The sequence below is a fragment of the Macaca mulatta genome, chromosome 8, assembly GCF_049350105.2.
Source record: "Macaca mulatta isolate MMU2019108-1 chromosome 8, T2T-MMU8v2.0, whole genome shotgun sequence".
Taxonomy (NCBI): domain Eukaryota; kingdom Metazoa; phylum Chordata; class Mammalia; order Primates; family Cercopithecidae; genus Macaca; species Macaca mulatta.
This window is the reverse complement of record NC_133413.1, coordinates 101,818,283-101,842,967: the sequence shown is the minus strand read 5'-3', so window position 1 is coordinate 101,842,967 and position 24,685 is coordinate 101,818,283. Positions and strand designations below refer to the sequence as shown.

The following is a 24,685-nucleotide window of genomic DNA, read 5'->3' as shown; positions in this document are numbered from 1 at the left end:
TATATATTAATTAAAATTGGAATGCAAAGGATGTAAACCTGGTGAAAGAGTATGTCTAAATGTAGTTTTGTAGCACAAAGTATTCTTATCAGCAGTCCATAAATTAAGGCACAGTATCTTACAGTCCTGGGTTGAAATTTTGTAAGAACAAATTACCAAGAATAATGGATACTTCCAAGAATATTCAACACATAATACTCTGTGGTCATTCCAAGAAACAGTATGTGTTATTTGCTTTGCAGGAAGGTAAATACTATGAAATAATAGACACAAATCCATTGAAGCATAATAGTTATCATATTTTGATTTATTTCCATGTAAATTGGTTGTTACATGCTGAGTTAGTACAAAGAATTTTTAAAAAGATAATTAAATGCATTGAAAAATATAAAAAATAACTGCAGCATATTAGACTACATGATTTTTAACTAAAAATCTTTGGATTGTGAAAGTACCATTTAACTCCCTATTTGAAAGCTGGCCACAAACTCATTGCCAAATAGCATATTCTATATTGAATTAGATTATCATCCCACAGAATTCAGAATGTGCATTTCTAAGGCATAATGTATGTTCACAATATACTAATATATTTTGGCAACCACTAAATGTCAAGCATTTCCCATACAGGATATTAACACATTAATGTTTTCATTAAAAAAGAAAGATCTCTTTCTTCATTATATTACACATTTATAGAATAGAGATCTGTCAAATAAATTACTGTAAAGTAGTTCAAGCTAAATCTTATAACACTTGAATCATATAATCGGGGGCAAATAACCTTTAAAATGAAAGACAAATGGTGAAATTTATGGGCATTTAATTTGCATAAATGTAATGTTAACAGTCTTTTCCTGGCTATATATTTTATGCTTAATTTATATATGTCACTCTATTAGGTCCTTAACACTCTTATAGGTCAGTTTTAATTTTTTCCAATTTTATTTTACCATAATAACTGTTATCAAGTAGTTTGTCATATATAAAAATAAGGTAATCTCATAAAAATAATTCAGTGTGACTATAGAAACAATCCAGCTTCAAGACCACTATACAGTTTTTGTGTTGTCAATACCTGCTTCGAAATAAACATTTGCGTTTTAGAATGTTGTGTGTCTAAACTCATGTTTACCTCTTAAGCTCTCAGAACTCAATACCAGAGACTTCCTCCAGGTTAACAGTCATTGTAGCTTTGTTGTGTGGAAGTCTTAAAACAAAGGTCTTCATAAGGTACATGGTTTGGTCTTCCTTTACATTGAATACAACATTAGCATTTGACACCCAAGTTATTGGACTTAAAGTTTTATCCACTAAACTTCTACTATGAACACTGAAGTGCATTAAAATATAACTACTCCAACAATACTGTGTCCATTTTGTCAACAAACTATAAAAACCATCCATCAATTAACTATGATTTTAATGTCAGACCTGATCCATAATCTCTAATAAATTAGAAAGTGCCTGCATTATATACGTTCAATTATAGGAGTTGCATAGCAAAATATCAATTTATACACAGCAAAATATATTTTCTTTTTTGACTTTCCTTGACTCATGCTTACCTGCCAGTGACCAATGAATCAGAGATGGTGAATATTACCATCCACCAATGGAATAATTTAATTGGACAAAGCAGAATAAAATTATTTTCTCTAGGAAACTTTACCTCCAATTATTACTTCTGCTTTTCCTTGGAAGAGTGTTTAATGGGAATGTGAGTTGGCCTCACTCATTGAGATTGAGGCTACCATAGGGAGAAACACTATTCTTTGTAGTTCATTTCAATCAAAATTGAAATGGCTGGATATGTTATAAGAATTTGAAACCTTTCTTAATTCTCTTTCATTTTATTACATTGCCCTACCTACAATTTAATGTTAAAATTAAAGGTCATATGAATGTTTACCACACATTTGCTAGAGACCATTATAATCCATCACTTGGCAGGCACTAGAATTTACTTTTATAGATGACAGAGACGGTGCCTAAATGGCTGGTATTTTAATTTTATTTTCAACCTGTTTCTCAAACTCACTTTAAAGTACCTAGCTTTTTCTTACTCTGGTAAATTTTAGAGCGGTTAAAATGCTGTTAAAAGCTTAAGCATAATTATGTGTCTATGCCTATCTTTGAAGGTGGTAATTTTTTCCCAGGTAAATCAATCTGCTAAATTAAAATGTGAAATTCTACGTACTTGTACGTGATTGAAAATATATGTATAAGCATGAAAACAATAACATACAGTTCAGCCTAGCCTATGGCGTTTATTTGTCAATTATCCTGTTGGTTTGATGGGTTTGCAGATAATCACATTAAGCTTTCCTCTAACAAAAGAAAAAAAAATCTATGAAGATCTACCTACCTATACATCCATATGCATATAGATAAACATATTATATTGATTATCTCTGAAATAAGAAAGTTAAAAATTATTACAGTTCATCTTATACTGGAATAGCACAAAGCTATTCTGCTAGTGGTATTTTCTCATCTAAAAATTAAAAATGTGTAATTTTGTATTCTCTTTCTCCAACAAAACTTCAGTGGAAAACAGAGCCTCTTATTGGGTAGAAATGCTAAAATTAGAGGTACTGGGTCTGAAGATCCTAAGCATTTCCAATATTCAGAGCAAAACAGACCAACGTCAAGAACTTGGTTTTATTGGGATACCCGTTTCTTTTGATTATGAAAACATTCCTGAATACTTCAGGAATGGATGTATGGAAAGATATGGAAATGAATTATTTCCAGTTTTTCATTTGTTTTGTTTGGTTTACTTTTTGTGAATTTCACATCTTACTGTGTAGAGTAATATTTAGCCTTATTGATATTTCAGAGGCCTATACAGAGAGAAGTTGTGTGAAAATGGCACATTTGCTAAGTTGTTTTTATGTATTAGTTACAGATTATCTTAAAATTTTACAAACGGCTTGTAAATGCTCAAAATTGCCTATGACAAAAGTATTTCTCAATTTTAAACATCAACTTACAGCACAATAGAAATAAAACAGCACAAAATATTATAGTAAAATAAAATAAAACCATGTTTACCCTTTAGTACACTAAAACTAAACACATACTGATTTTTATATAAAATAACTAAGTGAATCTTCTTACTAACAAAAATGAGAAAAAAGTTGGCAGTTCTTTCCAACTGCTATGCAGTTACCAAGTTACATCATACTTATTGTAGCAGAGGTCATCTGTAGGCTCTAAACAACAAAAAAGTTGTGCAAAATCCCAGCGTATGGCCTCTTTAGGCAGTTGGTAAAGACGAGAGCTGTACTGAGACAAAAGGGTCTCAGACTTCACTGTGGTCACTGAGTTTGCTCAAATTCTGAAATGGAAGAGGAAGAAATAAGTATGTGCTACTTACTCAACTCTAAATTGGTACCAAAGTAAAAGAACAGTAGTAACTGAAGCAAGCTGTCCAGCTAAGCCAAAAAAAAAAAAACAAAAAACCAAATGACCCTTTTATGAGACATCAGCGTAGAGCAGTTCAAAGCTCCAGGTCCAACGTCAAACTGCTGACTCTGCAACCAACTCTATCACTTATAGATTGTGTAATTTCCCTGGTCAGTTTCCTTGTTTCTAAAAATGGATTAAATTATCGTATCTACCTCATAAGGTCATGGCAAATTCAGTTAAACAACATAGTAAAGCTTTTAGAATATTCCTGTAATATAGTGAGAGCACTCAATATATGTTAGATATAATAATAGTGTTGTTATTATTTTGTAAATACATACTGTTCTGATTGTATACAATAGAGATGACTCTGTGAGGCACCAAATGTTATTCTAGGGATGAGGAAAGGCAAAACAATTCAAAACTCAAGGAAAAATTGCAGGAAATCAAAGCTCTAAGAACAATTGTAAAACTAAACCATAAGCCCAGCATTTGTAAGATAACTTTGACACTTCAGATCATGTGAGCACTAGACTCTGCAAATAATATCTCCAAAGATGGCAACATAAGCTTAGAGGCAAGATATCAGAGCAGAAAAAACTTTTAAGGCCATATTTAGAGTTTTTATTTTTGAGAAAGGTGGATTCAAATCCCCAGGACAGTAGATCCTGGAAGAAGCATTTGTTGTACGAGTAAGCAGTTTGCAATTGATAGGCAACCACCTAATCCCGAGAGCAGTGACATTGTTGGAAAATCCAAGTTACCAAACAACAGTTTATCACTGGCCTAAAAAAAGAATGGAAACATTCTTTTACTTGGAATAAAAAATCTGAGGGTCTGAAGTGGGCTGGGGCGGGGGCGTGGGGGGGGCACTGTTAATAGATTTTAGATGCCAATGGAGTAATAAGCTGATACAAAAGATGCAAAGCTTCGATTCTATATCCTGAATATTCTTATAACTCCTTCAGGCCAACTTAATCAACTCACCTTACTTGAATGGATATGACTTATTGCAGCAGATACTGATTCAAAAAAAATTGGTTTCTCTGAGTCTAGGTTTCCATAATACGTCATTCCTTTTATCAAGGAAGCTACAAGAAAGCACAAGTGATATAAGAATACATGTGGAAGTGCAGAAGAATCACATTCAACGTTAGTCAGGGACATGTTCTTACCTGTACAATGGGCTAACAATACATCCACACTCCTGCCTTTACAGTCCATGTAAACCTGGAAGAATTAAAATAGGATACCCACAGTCAATTCAGAATAGCCAGCAGGAGGAAATAAGATGGGCTTCAGAAGAAATCAAACTTTCTTTAAAGCGAATGTTTATGAAGTCAAACCACCAGAGGGAGGCATTGTTACACAGTCAGGCATAATCTGGCAAGCATCTAAAAGACTAAGATTAATACAGCAGGGCATCTACCTTTATCGCAACTAAATTTGACTGCTTACATTTTCCACATCATTTAATAAAAGTAAAAACAGTTACTTTCCTGCCCTGTAAGAATCATATAAAATTGTTCTCAACCTCTTTTAATAGAAAACAAGGACCCATTTGTGAAAATGAAGAAAGCTGCTGACCTACTGCTTGCTTTAATATTTTACAATAATTTGGACATATTCACGTGCTCTACAAACCCTGTGCATGAATGGTAAATTGAGAACCTCACTATAATCCAAGCCAAGTTTGATTACTCAACTTCCATTTTAAAAGGATTGCAAGATGAGAGATCCTGACTCATTTGTTTGGCATCTTTTAAGTCCTAGAAAATCTCAAGCAGAAACAACTTATTAAAGGCTCTGATCTTAAATTCACTCAAATCAAAGTCAGTCTATGAACTTCCGTAAAAGTAAATTTAGGCATTTTAGTTACCAGGGGATGGATTTCATTATATAATAGTGATGTATCTTACACATAAAATATAGAAAGGTTCATTTACAATATATTCTAATAGTGTGCATTGTACATTCAAAATTTCATTCATATTCTTCCAGTAGTAAGAAGTTCTTTCTATGTGAGAATTGTGAAATAATAGAAGATACATTACTGAGTGTAAATGAGAAAAGAGCAAAAAACATGGACTGCATCTTTGCCATTGAATAAATGGCTCCCATTTTTGTAAGTTAAAATATTTAATTCAAGGTGACCTCCCAGTGTTTGACTTTTTCTTAAGCTCGGTGAAACACAAACACATTGCTATAGGCGGTTTGTAGGTGCTGATAAATATAATCTCCAGTTCACTGACCTCCTCAAAGTCCCAATTAAAAGAATAAAGAGAAGTCACCCCACTTCCTTCAACCTACAACTCCCAAGAGAATGTTTCTAATGCGAAAGCAACTAAGAAAACAATGCAAGGAGTGTTATTAGAAAGCAAGAAGCCATGAAGGACTGAAGAGTTGCTGTGGCTCTTCACTCTGAACCTTCTTCCAGGGTGGCTGGAACTAAGAAATAATATTAGTTGCAATGATATTAATTACACTTGAAGAAATGACATTTTTAAAATGAGAAAAAATAATAGAAACTAGCATTATTGAGTTCTTCCTAACTGCTAGACACTTTCTTAAGTGCTTTATATGCAATACATCATTTTTAAGCCTCACAACAACTTGCTGAAGGGGGTATTTCTACTTCCAGTTTACAGAAAAGCAAGTAAACACTTAAGTCCAGATCACAGAACTAGTATATGGATGATATTTGGAACCAGGCTTAGTCTATCTTTAAAGTCTATATTCTTAACATAGATCATGCTGTTACTGTAACCATAATGAAATAAAGAAAATAGGAATAACAAGGAAATTTAAAAGGGCAAACTGATACAAAACTGCTGGTTTTGTATATATAGATAGAACACACCTGGCTAAGGGAATGTCATTTTATGCCAATCTAAAAATAAATTGCATCAGTTGATTGATCCTGTCATTCCAGTGTACAGATCTTTAAAACCACTAAGATGAATGATGAAAAATAAGTCTTTTTGCAACATGCCCAGTGCCAAGATTGTTTGAATTTCTCTGAATTGTCAGCCGTGGATCCTAAACTCAGTGAGAGTAGGTAATCATTTCTCCTGCTTTCTTTATTAACCCTAAGTCCTGTTTGTAATATCTAGAGAAGGAAGCTAATAATTTCAGAAACCAATTTAAAATGCAATTGAACAACAACAACAAAACACACACACACACACACACACACACACACACACACACACACACACACATATACTGGCCTTTCCCAGTTTAAAAAAAAAACAATCCTAGTCTAGTGTTTCTCAAAATAGGATCCTTGAGCCTCCTGCATCAGAATCACCTATGGGTGTTTAAAATGAAGCTCCTAGATCAGAATCAGAACCCAGAAGACTGCATTTTCAATGAGCACCCCAGAAGAGCCTTAAACACGCAACTTTAAGAGACTCTTGTAGACTTTAGGAACACAGAGTAAATAAAAATGCCGAATACAAGAGGCCCTCCTGTGAAGAGGGACCGTGTGTTTACAATTTAGTTTCAGCTAGAAGAAAACATGAAGTATTCAGGTTGAATCCTAAGTCCAACTGTGCAAAGGTTTTATAGTGAACCACAAGAAAATGAAAACATATTATGTGGGGAGAAAGGGCGACTTGCTAAAAATAGCCACTAGATTTCAGGCCTCTGATACTTAAACTTAATTGTTTTAAACAATTTGTTTATTTTCGAAATATCTGCCAATTCTGAAACAAAATCGCCGCCTTATTTTTACAAAATGAATAAACTGAGATCCAGACAAGTGAGATGATTTCCCCCACACCTCAGCTAGAGTGATGCAGCTGGGACTATGCTGTGACTTCCACATACTAAGCAATTCCCCTCCACACACTCCCACCCATATCTTCGTAGGAAAGCAATACTAATGTTGACCTTTGTCCTACCGTGAGTTTGAAAGGCTGGACATTTCAAAGTAAATTTAAGATATAAATGAATAGAGACACAAGGTATACTACACCACAAGAAAACAATACAAGTCCACAACATGAGACCTTTTCAAGGATACTGATCTGAACCCTTTACAAGTCAATGTCTGGTTTCCACTTTCTGACCATGATATGTAACTAATACAAGACTATCCCCTCCTCCACAAAGAAGTACACAACTGGACAAAAATATACAACAACCATGTTTAGACAATCGGCACCAGGCAGGGCAGCACAGGGCAGCTGAGGTTCCTGAGAAAGGGGGAAAAATGGGGTGAGCCCTCTGATCATGGTAGCTTTCTGCCGCAAAGCAGTTTCTGGGCCCTGGCATGATGAGGGGGACCTAATAAAAATGTGGCAGCTTCCCTGAGCTGCACAGAGAGAACCAGAGTTCAGGGAGAGATCAATGGGTGACGAAAGAACTCCAGAAATTTCCATAAGGTTTAAATTAAGTATTTGGCTCAATGTCAAGCCACACAGGGAGGCTCTAGGTGGTCTGAGTAAGAAAACCTCTGGGAAGTAAACACCTGAAGATGAGATGAGCCAATTCACAGGCTCAGAAGCTGGCAGAGGACTGAAGAAACTGAGGAACAGATGCTGCCCCACCCTCAAGACGTCCCACCACCACCAATTCAGGGTATTAAGGGAAAGAACAAAAAGAAGTAAGAAAGAAGGTGAATTCCCTGTTGACTTAGTATTTACTAAAAAAAGAAGGAGGTAAAAAAAAAACCTTAGAAGTGTCTGAGTTTTCTGTGAATTAACAAAATTAGGTGTTCTTCTAGCTGTGGAAATGGGGTTTGGAAGCTATGTCAGTTTTAAATCTATAAGTGGAGTTTTATTTTTTGCATACCTGGATCATGGAGACCACATGGAGATCATAGGGTAGAGAAAGAGGCACTATTGCCTGAGAGAACAGAGAAAAGCCGTTGCATTGGGCACTGCTTGTGAGACCAGGAATGGTATTAGGCCAAACTGTACCCAACCGTAATGTGAGAGAAAACCTCCTGCCATCATCAAGGCACTTGCTTATGCAGCCTGTGCTCTGGAATGGGCTTTTCTCCTTTCTAGAATCCTTGTAAATTGACTGCCTAGGAGATCCTATGCCCACTGTATCTCAAGTCAATGTACTGTTCTCTCTGACTACCCCATGCAAATATTCTTAGCCCTGACCCTCACACATACATACAACTAGAAGCTGAATAGGATCTCCTGAAAACAAATCTACAGTGATGGGAGGCATGCAGTTCTACGTCCTTTGCAAATAATGGGGTGATATGTGTATCGCAACAAGCAGGCTCAAGGCTACAGAGAGAAGGTGGTGAAAACCCCTGTTACTGAACAAAAGGGAAGAAACAGTTCTAAACACAAGCTCCATAAATACCTCAACAAGCATGGAGACTCCAGAATAGTCAAAAAAGGTAAATCCACTGCAATCCAGGATTAAAGAACACTTCTCATTAGGGCAGGACTGTGAAACTTCTTCTGTAGGAGAAACAGAGACTTGAGTTAGGCAGAATTTTAAGAGATTTCTGCTGCTGGCTTTGTTGACTGGTGGGAGGGTAACAGTGGCCTCATATTTAACAACACTAATTCTAAACACTTTTAATTTTTACATTTTTCAGTAAATTATTAATTATTTCTGAACTTTCTGATTTTGTATTGCTGGAATGCAATTTCAGGTGATTATGACATGACTCAAAGAAGAAGACAAAATAGGTTAATTACCAGTATCATTTCATATATGGACAAACTGAAGTTCAGTTTAAAAGTTTAAATGCTTTTTAAAGGATATCTGGCAAGTTAGTGCTAAACATAGACAGAAGCAAAGTCTCTAGACATTCTGAATAGTACCTTTCCCACAATATCACAATGTTTCCTTAATAGGCATGCCCAAAGTAGAGCTCTGTTTTGTGGTGCCTGAAGTGTATACAATTTTGGAATCACACTTAAAAAAAAAAAAAAAAAACTCCATTGCTAGGACTTGTCCCACAGCCTTGGAAGGGATCTGTATGACGGGCCCTGAAAATTCATTCGGTTCATAGTAAATCAGCCTCTGAATTTACCTGATGAAAACAATAAGATTTTACTTAGGAGTTCATGACCTCTTTTTGATAGACATTCTTAGGGCCACGATTTCCTTACATGATATGACCTATTTCTTCACAGTGACAGGCCACATTTGGGGTCCCTCTGAGGAGTGATGTGGCTCTCAGAGCAGATCACACATGCTGATTCCCCCACCACTGTAGGCAAAGTCTATCACTTAAATTCAAATTCATTAACTATTATGACATTCTCTGAAAAAATTAATTCTTAATTTCAATAGCATTGCCATTTAAAATGTTCAAGGTTTTTCTGTATAGTGACTATATAAAAGTGGGACTGTGGTTGTTTCTCAATTTGGGAGAAAATATGAGGGAAATAGTGCAATTAAAAAAAATCCTGCTTACAGATTTAAAAAAGCAGTAAAACAGAAAATAAAAAATGACACTGAAAATTTATATATGACAGTAACTGTCAGGAAAAAGAGAAATGCTACAAAGTAATTTCTATGTATTTGAAAAGTGATAGGTATAAGATTCGGTTTTCAGTTTCATCTTTAGATCTATATTTATATTTATTAATCAAATAATATGCTATTAATTGAATAATAACTATGTTGTGTTTGTACTATGTTCAAGAAAGAGAAGATAATAACACTAAATAATCAATATTTCTAAGGAGTAATTTTTTTAAGGAGTGAGTGATAACAAACATGAGTGAGGTCTTATTCCTTTCTTTAGGAGTTTATAATACTTTTGAGTGTCAAGGATAGCATTGGTATATAAATGACATGATTAAAATGATAAAATGAATAAAAATGTGAATTTACAAAACAGAGTAGTCTCTTTGGAGTAATCAGGGAAGGCTTCATGCAAAAAGCAGCCTTGCAGGATATATCAGATTCCAAAAAGGAGAAATAATGTAGACGTGTAAGCATTCTGACCATGTGGACAGCCTTAATCCAACACTAATGACAGCTTAAATCTAAAACTCCTTCTGCTCCCATTCAACCTTTTAATGAGGACCAACGATATGCCAGGCACTCCATTAGTGCCTTCTGTTCTGCTGTTTCTCCCAGGGCAAGGGGGGCTAAGTGGTTACTGAACATTCAGGCTATGTTTCCATAGGCCTAAAATGGTAAACTAGAACCTCAGGCAAAATTGAAAATAGCCACAACATAGCTCATCTATTGACCACTCAGCTGCAATCATTATCATTCATTATTTCCCTGATTAAACACAAGATTTACCTCTACTAATGCAGAGGCTTTTATTTATATTTTCAGGTATAATACGCCCTGGCTTATTACCAGAGATAGGAGAGTATTAAGATTGCAGGAAAAAGAAAAATACTCTAAACAGAGAATACTTGTTCCTGTCAACAGTGGAATGTTGACTGGTCATAAATATATATCTGGAAATGTTCTATTAAATTTTCACAGTATAAAAATCTCTAACAATTAAATATTAGGTAAACTTTATGAGAAAATGTTAAAAAATTATACAATACACATAGGTAAAATATATATAATGAAGTTAGATGTTTTCTTACAAAGTAAGTTTTAAAAATTAGTAAGACTAATCATGTTTACAATGTATATTGGAGCTTAATATGTGAAGATTTCTTATGTTGACTTTTTCAAACTTTTTTTTAGAAAATAAAATTTATATGGTTTCTTTAAAGTCAGTAATGAGTTGGGCCAGATGATGCCAGTTCGTGAAAGTCAATCGTGTATATATCTTCCATGCTTAATCACAGCATGTTGGTAGCTTAAAATCAGTGATAGTAGAAATATTTACACCATGGAAATTGGCAAATGCTACATATCAGAACTTCTCCACCATCTGACCTTATATCCCCACTCCAAGAATCATTTGCTATTCACCAGCATATCATTGCTTAAAGGTGGGTATTCTTATTAAATATAAAGAAAATCATCAGTAAGTTTTAAAAATCCAATGGCTTTGATTAAATGAAAGACTTAAACCACTGACATATTTGACAATAAAATAACAATGACACAAATTGATATCAAATTTTGTCCTTTTTTAATCCATTTATACAGTCTTGTTCTTACCAAATGATTCCTGTTTTATAAAATAATACATATTTCAAAATAATCTGCAATCTAAAGTTATTTGTTCAAAAATTTCCATAGAAAAAATTAGCATTCATATTTAACTTAAATAATAAGAATTAATAGATTAAGAATTTTTCTAAGATATTTAAGCCTTATTATCTATTTACTACCAAACATAATACTAATGTCTATAAGACAGGCTTGTAGCTGGGCGCAGTGGCTCACGTCTGTAATTCCAGCACTTTGGGAGGCCGAGGCAGGTGGATCACAAAGTCAGAAGATCAAGACCATCCTGGCTAACATGGTGAAACCCCGTCTCTACTGAAAATACAAAAAATTAGCCGGGTGTGGTGGTGTGTGCCTGCAGTCCCAGTTACTCCGGAGGCTGAGGCAGGAGCATGGCGTGAACCCGGGGGGCGGAGTTGCAGTGAGCCGAGATACCGCCACTGCACTCCAGTCTGGGAGACAGAGTGAGAGTCTGTCCACCTCCCCCACCGCCCCGCAAAAAAAACAGGCTTGCTAGAAAGAAACTGTAATCGGAAAGAATATTAGCAGTTATTATGTATAACTGTCTGACATGAATTCAATCCTCCCTATCCACAGCCACGGCAAACATAGCTAATGAATTTGGTATTTTTTTCCACTGAGGTCAAACAAGACCTTACAATTTCTATCAATCAGTGCTTCAGGAAGCCACTACTAGCTGATCAAAAACTTATTTGTCATTCTGAACTTAAAAAATATTACAGTGAAAAACAATCTGTGTATACGTTACTTAGAGAGATTGATAACTGCATTTAATTGATGAGAAAATCGTGATAAAATGGTATTGAAAATTCTTAAACAAGTTTTTTTTCCTTTTCTATCCTACTATATTTCACTTTTAAATTGTACTTGCAATTTTATTTATTTTCTTGTAATTATCTCATAATGTACATGATGATAGATTATTAACTCTGAAAGTATTTGGGGCTTTATCAGTAGTGATTTAAAAATGTCCCTTCCATTGTCTGAGAGTGTGTTCATGCCATTGTTTGCTTCATCTTTTTTTTTTAAATCCAACCTCCTTCTGTGCTATTCCTTTAATTGAAATATGTGTATATTTTCAGGCCATCCAAAAATAAAAATAAAGCAAAGCAACAGGCTCATGCCTTGTATTTGTGGTTAATAATTTAAGTAAGCTATTTTAAGAGACGCAATTCATGATTTTCTTCTAAATGAAAAAACAGTCTTAATGGTAAAGTTACCAATTCACTCGAATGAAAATTTAAATACAATGGACATTTCTAACATTTTTCCAAAAGTAAGTGAAGTTTCTTTTACACAGTATCCTTTCAGTTCTGCCGTTGCACTAATTGTATGGCTATAACCTTGTGTTCTAAACTTCTAAGTAAATCAACCAGAGCAATAAAAATCACATAATCCTAGAAAAGAGTAAAGTGAATGCACAGCTAATATCCTGCCTTAAGCAAAATGAGGTAAGCTTGGAGCATGTGCAAAGGAGACAACTAATCTATTCCCATGTGGAATGGGGTAAATGATGGGCTTTATCTACACAAAAACAACATTTCAGAAAGAAATTAACCATCAGGTGTGGGTGGGCAATTAACTCCAGACTGTGGAAGTCAGCTCTCTCCTGTGGAATATTCATTAACTTCTTTAATTAAAAAATATTCATAGTTGCATAATTTAAAAGTGCTTTTTATATACTTCAAAAGATTCTTGACAGCCCATGAGTAACTCATAATTTTTTAAAAGAAAGTATTTTCTGTTGATATCAATTAACTATTGAAAAGCAGATTTACATCTCAAATTTCTCAAGAAAATAAGAAGTTAAGAAATATTTAAGACAAACCACAACATTCCCTTTGGAAAACATGTGCACATATTATTGAACATTTCTTTCCTTCCTTCCTTTCTCCCAGCAGTTTGAGTGCCTACTCTAAGCACTGTCCTAGAAAATGTAAGTACAATGACGAACAAGGAAGACAGTGATCACTGCCCTCAACAGATTCACAATCAGGTTGGGAAACTCGTCAGTTGAACTAGTAATTTAAAGTGTGAAGAGGGCTAGAGATGTGCAGAAAATGCTATGGAGGTGAAGGAGACCTTGTGTGGTGGACAGAATAATGCCTCTTAAAGATGCACACATTTGACTCTCCAGAAACTGTGAATATGTTGCCTTACATGGCAAAAGGGACTTTGTAGATTTGATTAATTTAAGGATGTTGAGATGGGCAGGTTATCCTAGATTTCTCAGGTAGGCCCAGTGTCATACAAGGAGACAGGAGGTTCGAGGTCAGAGAAGATGTGGTGACAGAAGAGACCACATCTCTTCTGATATTTGAAGATGAGAGAGGAGAGATTTGATGATGTCACACTGGCGGCTTGCAAAAGGAGGCCAGGGCCATGACCCAAGGAATACAGATGGCCTCTGAAAGTTGGAAAGGGCAAGGAAATGAATTCTCCTCTAGACCCTCTAGGAATGCAGCCCTGCCCAAACTTGATTTTATCTCCAGACTCATTTCAGTGACTTCTGTCATCTAGAACTGTAAAATAAGAAATTTGTGCTGTTTTAAGCCACTGCATTCATGGCAATTTATTACAGCAGCAATAGGAAAGTAACATACCTGCACTGCTTATTTGAGAAATGAGTAATAAGGGTGGGAACTTGTTTAGATTTCAAGGTCTATGATGGCAGAGTTCGTGTCTACTTTCTTCATCCTTGAATATCCAGCACTCATTGTTGTGCCCAGGATTTATTAGCTGTTCAATACATACAATACAGATTAACTGAGCGAACAAGAACATGAATTAATGCAGGAATGAATGGAAGAATGTGATCTGTGAGCTGAGACTTGATAATGATTGGAAGTTAAGTAGATGACTAGGCGGTGGAGGTAGACCCAGCAAGTCATAATGCTAAGAAAGACCTCAACAGAGTGCATCTTGGTATTGACATAAACTGACTGAAGTGTTTGGAGACTCAAACTGCTAAAAGTGGTAATGGAAGATTTCTCTGTAAATTGAGAAATTTTTATTTTTACTAAGAGAAATAGCATGATTTCCATTTCATACTTGATGTAACCCTGCTTCATATATTTTGAATATTCTATCATGTGCTCAACTACAAATCTTTTCCTTCTGAAACGATTTTTAGCGGGGAGGGCAATTTTTGTTTTGTTTTGTTTTGTTTTTTTGAGGCGAAGTCTCGCTCTGTCACCCAGGCTGGAGTGCAATGGCTGGATCTCAGCTCACTGCAAGCTCCGCCTGCCAGGTTTACGCCATTCTCCTGCCTCAGCCTACCGAGTAGCTGGGACTACAGGCGCCCGCCACCTCGCCCGGCTAGGTTTTTTTGTGTTTTTTAGTAGAGACGGGGTTTCACCGTGTTAACCAGGATGGTCTCGATCTCCTGACCTCGTGATCCGCCCGTCTCGGCCTCCCAAAGTGCTGGGATTACAGGCTTGAGCCACCGCGCCCGGCTGGGGAGGGCTATTTTTAATTCTCTTCCTTCTTGCCCATTCCCTTACTCAGTTTACATCTTTTCTTCCTTTAATCACTTCTAGATCTATTCTGTAGTCCCCAAAACCCACTTGATGTCTCCTGGATGACCTCACTTAGCTTAAGTTTACCATTGTCCCACCTAAACTCACTTTTCCTTTTAGCTGTTCTCCTGGCTTCACTATTATTCCCAGTTTGAGAGTTTCAAAGTTTCAGAATCATCATTTGTATCGTTCTCTCCCTTACTTCAACTCCCAAACAGTTCCAGCTGCTGTTCATTACACTGCTGAAATCCCTTTTGAGTCCTTCGTCTCCATTTTCACAACCTGGTGACCAAAGAAGGGGAAGATAGAAACTTCACTCCTCTTCTCTAGATTATTATCGCCCTATCATTCTTGCTTCCCTCCATGCAGGCTGCATTTAGATCAATCTTGAATCTCAATTTTAAGTACCCTTTCATGTATATAGCCTACTTTCAACGGGGACTTAAGTCCTGCCTCTACCCCTAACTAGCTGCATGATCCAGAGCAAGTTACATCTCCCCTATGGGCCTCAACGTCATCAGTAAAATGAAGAGTGTTCTGGTAATTATTTTAATTATTTTAAAATGAAGAGTAGAGCATTTGCCTATTACCTATTTTAGTTATTGAGAATAATGCCCTGTGAATTGCTATACAAATATTTTGTTCATTGGACAATGAAGGATAATACAATAGAAATTAAAAATGCATTATTTACCTTAAAATCTAGTTAGGAGGAAAATGACTCTATAACCATATAGGTAATATGTGATGGATTAAAGCACGTGGTAATTTCTGTGTTTCACTATTACTATTGAATTCCACTTTATAGGTGAAGATACTGAATTCCAGTCTGCACCTGACTGAGTATTCTTCTATATGGATCTAGTTGACTTTTTTCTCCCTAACAAGATTGAAAGGAAGTGTGTCCCTTCAATATATTTTACTTCCCTATTAAACCTCAGAAACAGTGTAACATTTGGATTGGAAGAAAAGGGAGATGGTTCTAGTTATGAGAATCCAAATAAAGGCTTAGACCCAGAGATGATTAAGTTAGATGTTGGAGCCATAAATGGATTTGTCTGGCTGGGATGGAGAACTTGTACAATGTGTGGTGAGAAGGAAAGCAATTTGGAAGGATAAGGAAGCTTTCAGGTGCCACACTAGGGAGTAGGTACTTGATCCTCAGAAGGAAACCATTATAATTTATTAAGAACAGTAGGGATTTTTTAAAGTAGAGGTGATTTAACATTAATCTGTCATTACATCACAGAATGAAATAAAGCTGGAATGGCAATTAGATCTTAGCTGCATGTCAATTCCATTTGTAGTAGCTTCTTATAATAACATGTTGAGAGGGTTCTGAGGCTACTTTGGCTCATAGGAAAAAAATGCCCTGATCTATTATTCTATCTGGTATGCACATACATACTGGGTATTTTCTATCTATAGAATACAACAAAGGCTATCTCATAGCAGAAGATAAAAAACAATATGAAATTAATACTAATTCATTTCGAACATAATTAAGGACAGAATCAGAGTCACAGAAGTGAAAATGAAAGGTAATGAAACCAAGTTATAGGTTTTAGGGATTAAATTAAGATGCGAAATAAAAAGTAAGCACAGTACACATAACCTCAGCATTTAAAGCATAGGGGAGTAGAGCAGGGCACTACTTGAACAAGAGAGAGAGATAAGAGGACTGAGGAAACTTTGTAGGGGAGAGAAGGAGGATGTCAGAAGAAGTGTTCTGATCAACTATGTCTGACAAATATCAAAGGGCCACTGGGTACCAAAGAGTTTCACGAGGACCCAGCAAAGGTGATCATGCCCATCAGCTACTGTTCTGTGCAAAGTGGGCCTGGTCAGGATGCAGAAGTAAGAAACTCCTCTAAAATTTTTTCAGTTCAGAGAGTAAGGCACTCAAGTTAAATAAGTATTATTCTAGTCTTACATAAGTGTTCTCCGAGCACACATGGCAGGTAAAAGTATATTTGCCACAATAAACTAGAAAAGACCAGAAAAGCTGACATCTGAGATGCATCCATGTTAATGTGGGTCCATGCAGTTCATTCATATATTTATATTCTATTTTATTATGTTGTATATTGATTTACAACGTATTATATGCTGTAATTCAATTGATATTTTAATATGTATTTTATCTTCTTACAAAAACACTCTATATATTGATTGTCCATTGTACTGCTAATGGATGTTTTGCTTATTTCCAGTTTTGGGGGATTAATAAACAATTTTATGAAAAATCTTGTATACTCTTCCAGATACAAATATTAAGATATTCTTTTCTAAATTGTGTTTAGAAGTGCAAAAACTAATATAATTCAGCTTTTTATTCATCTAAGTTTATATGAATGAAATTAGAACCTTACAATATGTTTTCATTTGTCTTGCTTTTTTCCCCAACATTGTTTATAAGATGTATATAATTTTCATTATTATGTGAGTATAACATATAACAAATATATTAAGTAAAAACTCAATTGTATAGATATGTCACAATTTATATGAACCTGCTGCTTTAGTTGGTCACCTGAGTTATTTCCATGTTTGGATAGTTACAAACAATATTGTCATGAATATTCTTGTTTGTATACTTTGCTGCACATAAATTATCATTTCTTCAGGGTGTACAACTAAGAGCAGAATTGCTGATCACAGGATATGTGTATCTTCAACTTTATAAGACATTGCCAAACCATTTTCCAAGGTGGATGCACAGATGGTAATCTGAAAATGCAAAATCCGAAATGCTCCAAAATCCAAACTTTCTCAATGTCAACATGACATCATAAGTTACCTTGAATACATCATTTTACTATCTTAATGGCATGTCATAATTGTTACTGTTCAGTACTTACATGTGGATAAATGTAAGAAAATGATTGCTTATTGGTAGCATATAAATTCAGTCAGGAGTGATGGTAATGCCAAACAACTGGAGATGGATTGTCCACATCATTTGCTTTCTTATGGTTAAATGCACACAAACTTTGTTTTATGCACAAAATTATTTAAAATATTGTATAAAATTACCTTCAGACTATGTGTATAGGGTGTACATAAAACATAAATTAATTTTGTGTTTGGAGTTGTGTCCATTCCCAAGATACCTTATAATGCATAAGTAAGTATTCCAAAATCCAGAGAAATTCAAAACCTAAAACACTTTCGGTCATAAATATTTCAGATGAGTGATACTCAACTTGTAAGAGTTTATACTACCACCAATATTGTAGGAGACTTCTTGTTGCCCTGTATCCTCACCAATCCTTGGTATTGTCAGATTTTTCTATTTTGACCAATATCATACATATAGTGTTATTTAATTTGCATTTCCCAAATAATAGCTGTGAATAATAATGGTGAAGTCAAGCATATTTCATATGTATGTATTTTGGTAACTTAAAACAATGTCCCTTTTTGTGAAATGCCTGTTCATGTCTTTTGCTCATTTTTCTATTGAGTTGTCTGCCTTTTTTTACTCATCGATTTGTAGTAGAAAGCAGTCCTTTCTGAATTTTATAAGTTACATCTATCTTCTTCCACTCTGACTTATTTTTTCATGTTTTATATAGTGCCTTCTGGTAAACAAAAGTTCTTAAAAATAATATACTGAAGTTTAATAATCATTTTCTTTATGCTTAATGCTTTATATTTCTTGTTTTAAGATAATTTACTTATTCCAAGTTCTTTTAAGATATTTTCCTATGTGCTCTTCTAAGTTTACATTTTGTCTTCTATATTCAGATTGATTTACCTCATACATATGTGTGGTATGGTGTGGATTAGGGGTCTAATTTCATTCATATAGATACATAATTGTCTCTGCATTATTTATCAATAAGACCGTCCTTTCCCATTGCTCTATAGTGCCATTTTTGTCATAAATAAAACAGCAATACATGTGAGGACTTTTCCCCCTCTGAGCTCTCTACTCTGTCATATTGACCTATTTATTTCTGATCCAATACTACACTGCAATGATTATTAGAGCTTTATAATACATCTCAATGCTAAGAGGACATACCCTTCATCTGTTCATATTCTTCAAGTGTCTTAACTATTCTTGGCTATTTGCATTTTTATTTAAATATGTAAATAAGCTTGTAAAAAGCCATTAAAATATTCTATTGAAACTTTACTTGATATTAAATCTAAATTTATAAATCAGTTTTAGAAATTATGCTTTTTGATATCAAGTATTCTAATCAATGGGCATTGTGTTTCCCTCCATTTATTTATGAATATTTACTTGCTACAGGTATTTTTAATGTCTCATAATAAAGTTATACACCTTTATCCTGTGTGGGTCTATATATTTTTATTTAAATTCATTTCTAAGATTTGATTTTTTTTTTTTGAGACGGAGTCTCGCTCTGTCACCCAGGCTGGAGTGCAGTGGCATGATCTTGGCTCACTGCAAGCTCCGCCTCCCGAGTTCACGCCATTCTCCTTCCTCAGCCTATTTATATATACTTTATATTATATATTATATATTATTTATATAAATATATCATTATACATTATAATATAATTATATATTTCATTTCTTTCTTGTTTCTTTTTCTCTCTTACCAAGGAGTGATGCTAATTTTATATACCATATAACCCTATATAATCCTAACAAGTATTTAGGTAATGATTTGGACTTCAGTGATTCTGCCTTCATTTTTTCTGCTCTCCCTCCCTTATTTGCTCTCTTTTTTCCATTTATTCATTAATTGACCATCTATTAAGTTTTTGTGCCTAGTGATAAAGCCATAATAGAAACAAATACCAAATTCTTTGGGAAATAATGTTAAATGAAAGAGACAGTCAATGGGAAAAGAAAAATAGTTAAGACTTGAGAAATAAGGCAGTAACCATGCCATTCTTGCTTTCTAAAAATATTCGTATTCATTTTTTTCAAGATGGCTGACTAGGGACATCAGATACCAGTTCTCTTCAAAAACTAGGTCAAAGTTGTTGGTGAATGGGCATGTTCTGAATGGAATATTGAGGGAAGAGAGCCAGGACCTGTCAGAAATCCCAATAGAAGAAGCAGGGTTGCATACAAAAAAAGCAGCAAAATCCGAGAGATTGGCAGCCGAGGAACTCAGAGTTCCACAGAAAATATAGGTGGGGGTGCTTCTCTGTTCTCCTCACCCCTGTAACAATCTGCAGACTACCAAACTCTTAGGGAGTCCTTCTGCTCTTGTGACTGTGTAATGCTGTTGGTGGCAACTTGAGAACTTCTCAGGGTCAAAGAACCAGGTGACCAGCTCAAACATGTGTGCCCTCACTCTCCTCAGATCTAAGCTAAGATGGCACCATACTAATTGTGCACCCATGGTGGACTTCTGCCCTGCCAGAAGATTCTGTGTCATTGAGTCGCTGCACCGCCAGATTGCCCACAAACATCTTCTACAACCCACTCTGACTTTGGCAGGTGCAGAGGACCAGTGGGTCCCAGGGGAGCTTTCAGACCCCTGGAGATCTAACCTTCAGCCACTTCTATGGGTTGGCACTCAGCTCACCAAAGCCCCCCTTGGGACAAAGGAAGCATAGATGTGGTACCAATCACTGAAGGGGGGCAACACCAGCAGCCAGGAACAGACATGGAGAGGTGATCATCTCCCACTCCCCTCATCCACTATTGCAGACCCAGGAGAGGTTCTCCCTGCTGGGGGCTGGTATGTGTGAAGGAAAGCACTTGGAGAAAGTGCTTCTCATGGCAGCTCCACCACCATTGAAAGTGAATCCACCCTGCTTGGGATTGCACAATGAGCAGGGACCAATTTCTCCTTCGTATACAGAACAGCAGCAGCCCTGCAATGGAGGACATAACCTACAGAGTTGTCTGCTCTGGACTGGGGAAGGTGGCTCTGCCCTGAGTTGGTTTTAGTGGCAGTGGACAAAGGGCTTTATCTACAGTCTGCAGCCACTTTGCAGCCATGAGCCAAAGGACAAAGTCTATATAAACTGAAGGTCATGAGCCCTGAGGCAGGGGTGCAATAGGGAGGTAAATTGCATTCCTGCCAGCCCAGCATTAGAATCTGGTGCTCACCCCACTGCCCCTTCCTTGGAGATCTACTCATAGCCCAACATTATCTCCCCTTGCCATCCTCCCATGAAAATAAGTGCTTCCACTCCTCAGCCTCCTGGAGAGTGAGCCAGCTCTAAACTGCCCCACAAAATAAAAACCTGCTGCCAGAAGGACATAGTGCTAGTGCAGGAGAAAAGCTGCCTGAGACCTCTGTACCCTCAGCCCTGCAGAAGATACTGTTTTGGCTCTTACATTCAGTATACCACTACAACAGGCAGCATCTGAGAAAGCCAGTGCACAGAAGCTGTCCACAAACAAGGAACTCATGCAGAACCTTGCCCTGAAAGCACCCAGAAATGAAGACAAAGGATTGTAAAAAACATACACTGCAGTATACCCTCAAGGGAAAAAAGAATGAAAAATGTAAAAGTCCCATCCAAACTATATAAAACTCAAAAATAAGCAACAGTTCCTTCAGATGAGAAGGAATCAGTGAAAGAACTACTGCAGTACAAAAAGACAGAGTGTCTTGAAACCTCCAAAGGATCAAACTAGCTTTCTAGCAATTGATTCTAACCAAAAGGAAAAGTCCAAAATGACAGATAATGAATTCAAAATGTGGATTCAAAAGAAACTCAGTGAGATCCAGAAGAAAGTTGAAAACCCGCACAAAGAAACTGGAAAACAATTTAGGGTTTGAAAGATAGCTATATTTTTATAAAAGCCAAATAGAGCACCTGGACTTAAACAACTCACTAAAGGAATTTCAAAACACATTTGAAAGCTTTAATAATATACTAGAAAAAAATAATTTTAGACCTTGAAGACTAGTCTTTCAAATTAACCCTGACAGAAAAATAAAGAAAAAGATACTTTAAAAATCAAACGAAGTCTTTAAGAAATTTGAAATTATATAATACAACTAAACCTGTAACTTATAGGCATTCCTGAGAGAGAAGGAAAAGTAAGCAATTTTACTTTTATGTATGAAAAACATATTTTAGCAAATAATTCAAAGAAATGTCTTTTATCTTGCAGGTGAGGTAATTATCCAGATACAAGAAATTCAGAAAACACATGTGAGATACTGTAGAAGACATCACTGAAGCAGAGTCATCAGACTGCCCAAGGCCAACATGAAGAAAAAAAAAAAAAACTTAAAGACAGCTAGAAAAAAGGGCTAAATAACCTATAAAGGAAATCCCATTACACTAACAGTAGATGTCTCAGCAGAAATATTACAAGTCAAAAGAGGTTGGAGGTCTATTTTTAACCTTCTTGAAGAAAAAAAAAAAAAGGCCAACCAAGAATTTTATATTCTCTCAATCTAAGCTTCATAAAAGAAGGAGAAATAGTCTTTCTCAGACAAGGAAATGCTAAAGACAACCAGACCAGCCCTACAAAAAATCTTCGAAAGAGTTCTAAACATGAAAATGAAAGGACAATACTTGCTACCATGAAAGCATATTTTGTACAAAGTTCACAAATTTTATAAAGCAATTACACATTTGAGACTACAAAGCAACTAGGTAACAACATTATGACAGGAACAAAACCTCACATATCAATATTAACCTTGAATATAAAAGGCATACATGCTCCACTTAAAAGATATGGCTTGGCAAAATGGATTTTTTTTTAAAGACCCAACCATCTGCTTCCTCCATAGACTCATTTTATGTGTAATGACACTCACAGGCTCAAAGTAAGGGGAGGGGAGAAAGATCTATCTCACAACTGGAAAATAAAAGAACAGGAGTTTCTGTTCTTGTATCAAATAAAACAGACTTCAAACCAACAATGGCAAAAAAAAAAAAAAAGAAAGAAAGACAAAGAAAGGCCTTATATAATGATTAAAGGTTTCAATTCAACAAGAAGATTTAACTATCCCTAAATATATATGCATCAAGCACTGAAGCACCCAGATTTATAAAATGAATACTACTAGACCTAAGAAAAGGGACAGTGGCCAAATTATAATAGTGGGGGACTTCAATACCCCACTGGCAGCACTCGAAAGATCACTGAGGCAGAAAACTAACAAAAGAACTCTGGATTTAAATTGGATTCTTGACTGGATAGACCTAATAGACAACTACAGAACATTTCACATAATAAGCACAGAATATACATTTTTCTCATCTGCAAATGGAACATTCTGTAAAATTGACCACATGCTTGATCATAAAGCAAATCTAAATACACTACAAAAAAAATTCAAATCATATGAAGCATCTTTTTGGAATACAGTGGGATAAAAGTATAAATCAACACTAAGAGGAATTTTCAAAATCACACAAGTATATGGAAACTAAGCAACTTGCTCCTGAATGGCTTTTGAATAAACAATGAAATTGAGGTAGAAATAAAAAGTATTTTTGAAACAAATCAGTATAGAGATACAACATACCAAAACCTCAAAGATACAGCAACAAAACAAAACAAACAAACAAACAAAAAACAGTGTTAAGAGGACAGTTTATAGCATTAAGTGTCTACATCAGGAAGATAGGAAGATCTCAAATTAACAACCTAATATCATATCCAAAGGAACTATACAAATAAGAACAAATCAAACCCAAAGCTAGCAGATGAAAAGAAATAACAAAAATGAGAATAAAACTAAATGAAATTGAGACAAAAAAATACCAAGGAGAAATGAAACAATGGTTCTTTGAAAGGCTAAACAAAATTGATAGAATATTAGCTAAATAAACCAACAGAAAAAAAGAGAGAAGATTCAAATAAGCACAATGAAAAATGGTAAAGGTGACATCACAACTGACAGCACAGAAATCCAAAAGATCCTCAGAGACTACTGTAACCATCTCTATGCATACAAACTAGAAAACAAAGAGGAAATGGATAAATTCCTGGAAACATACAACCCCCCAAGATTGAACCAGGAAGACATTGAAATCCTAATCAGACCAATAAATAATTATGAGATTTATTCAGTAATAAAAAAAAAAAATCTACCAACCAAAAAGAAGTCCAGAACCAGATGGATTCACAGGCGAATTCTACCAGACATACAATGAAGAACTGGTGCCAAGCTCATTGAAACTATTCCAAAAAATTGAGGAAGAGAGAGTCCTCTCTAACTCATTCTTTGAAACCAGTGTCATCCTGATGCCAAAATCTGGTAAGGACACAATAAAAAAGTAATACTAAAGGCCAATATCCCTGATGAACAAAGACACAAAAATTTTCAACAAAATAGTAGCAAAGTGAATGCAGTAGCACATTAGAAACAAAAATTCATTGTGATCAAGTGGGTTTTATTCCAGGGACATAAGGATGGTTCAACATTTGTAAATCAATAAATGTGGTTCACCACATAAACAGAATTAAAAACAAAAACAATATGATTATCTTAATAAATTCAGAAAAATGTATTCAATAAAATCCAACATCCCCTCATGACACAAACCCTCAACAAATTAGGTATCAAAGAAAAATATGTCAAAATAATAAAAGCAGTCTATGTCTATTGAATGGGCAAAGACTGATAGTATTCCCCTTTAGAACTGGAACAAGACAAGGATGCCCACTCTCACCATGCCTATTCAGCAAAGTACTGGAAGTGCTAGCCAGAGAAATCAGGCATGAGAAAGAAATAAAAAAT

At 35.4% G+C, this 24,685-nt stretch overlaps 1 protein-coding gene across 2 annotated transcripts in view; it reads right to left on the bottom strand.

Annotated features, from left to right (window-relative positions):
- Nucleotides 1–289: 289 nt before the first annotated feature.
- Nucleotides 290–24,685, bottom strand: part of SLC26A7 (solute carrier family 26 member 7) — a 143,967-nt gene continuing 119,571 nt past the window's right edge. Inside the window, exons 16-19 of one of the 2 annotated variants that reach the window (XM_015145681.3) lie at nt 8,743–8,843; nt 4,590–4,644; nt 4,402–4,505; nt 290–3,343 (exon numbers count right to left, since the gene is read on the bottom strand). In XM_015145681.3, coding sequence (XP_015001167.2) covers nt 3,308–3,343; nt 4,402–4,505; nt 4,590–4,644; nt 8,743–8,843 — 296 coding nt within the window. In that variant the 3' untranslated portion in view covers nt 290–3,307. The remainder of the gene's footprint in view (nt 3,344–4,401; nt 4,506–4,589; nt 4,645–8,742; nt 8,844–24,685) is intronic. The other variant, XM_015145682.3, reaches the window with a different exon arrangement.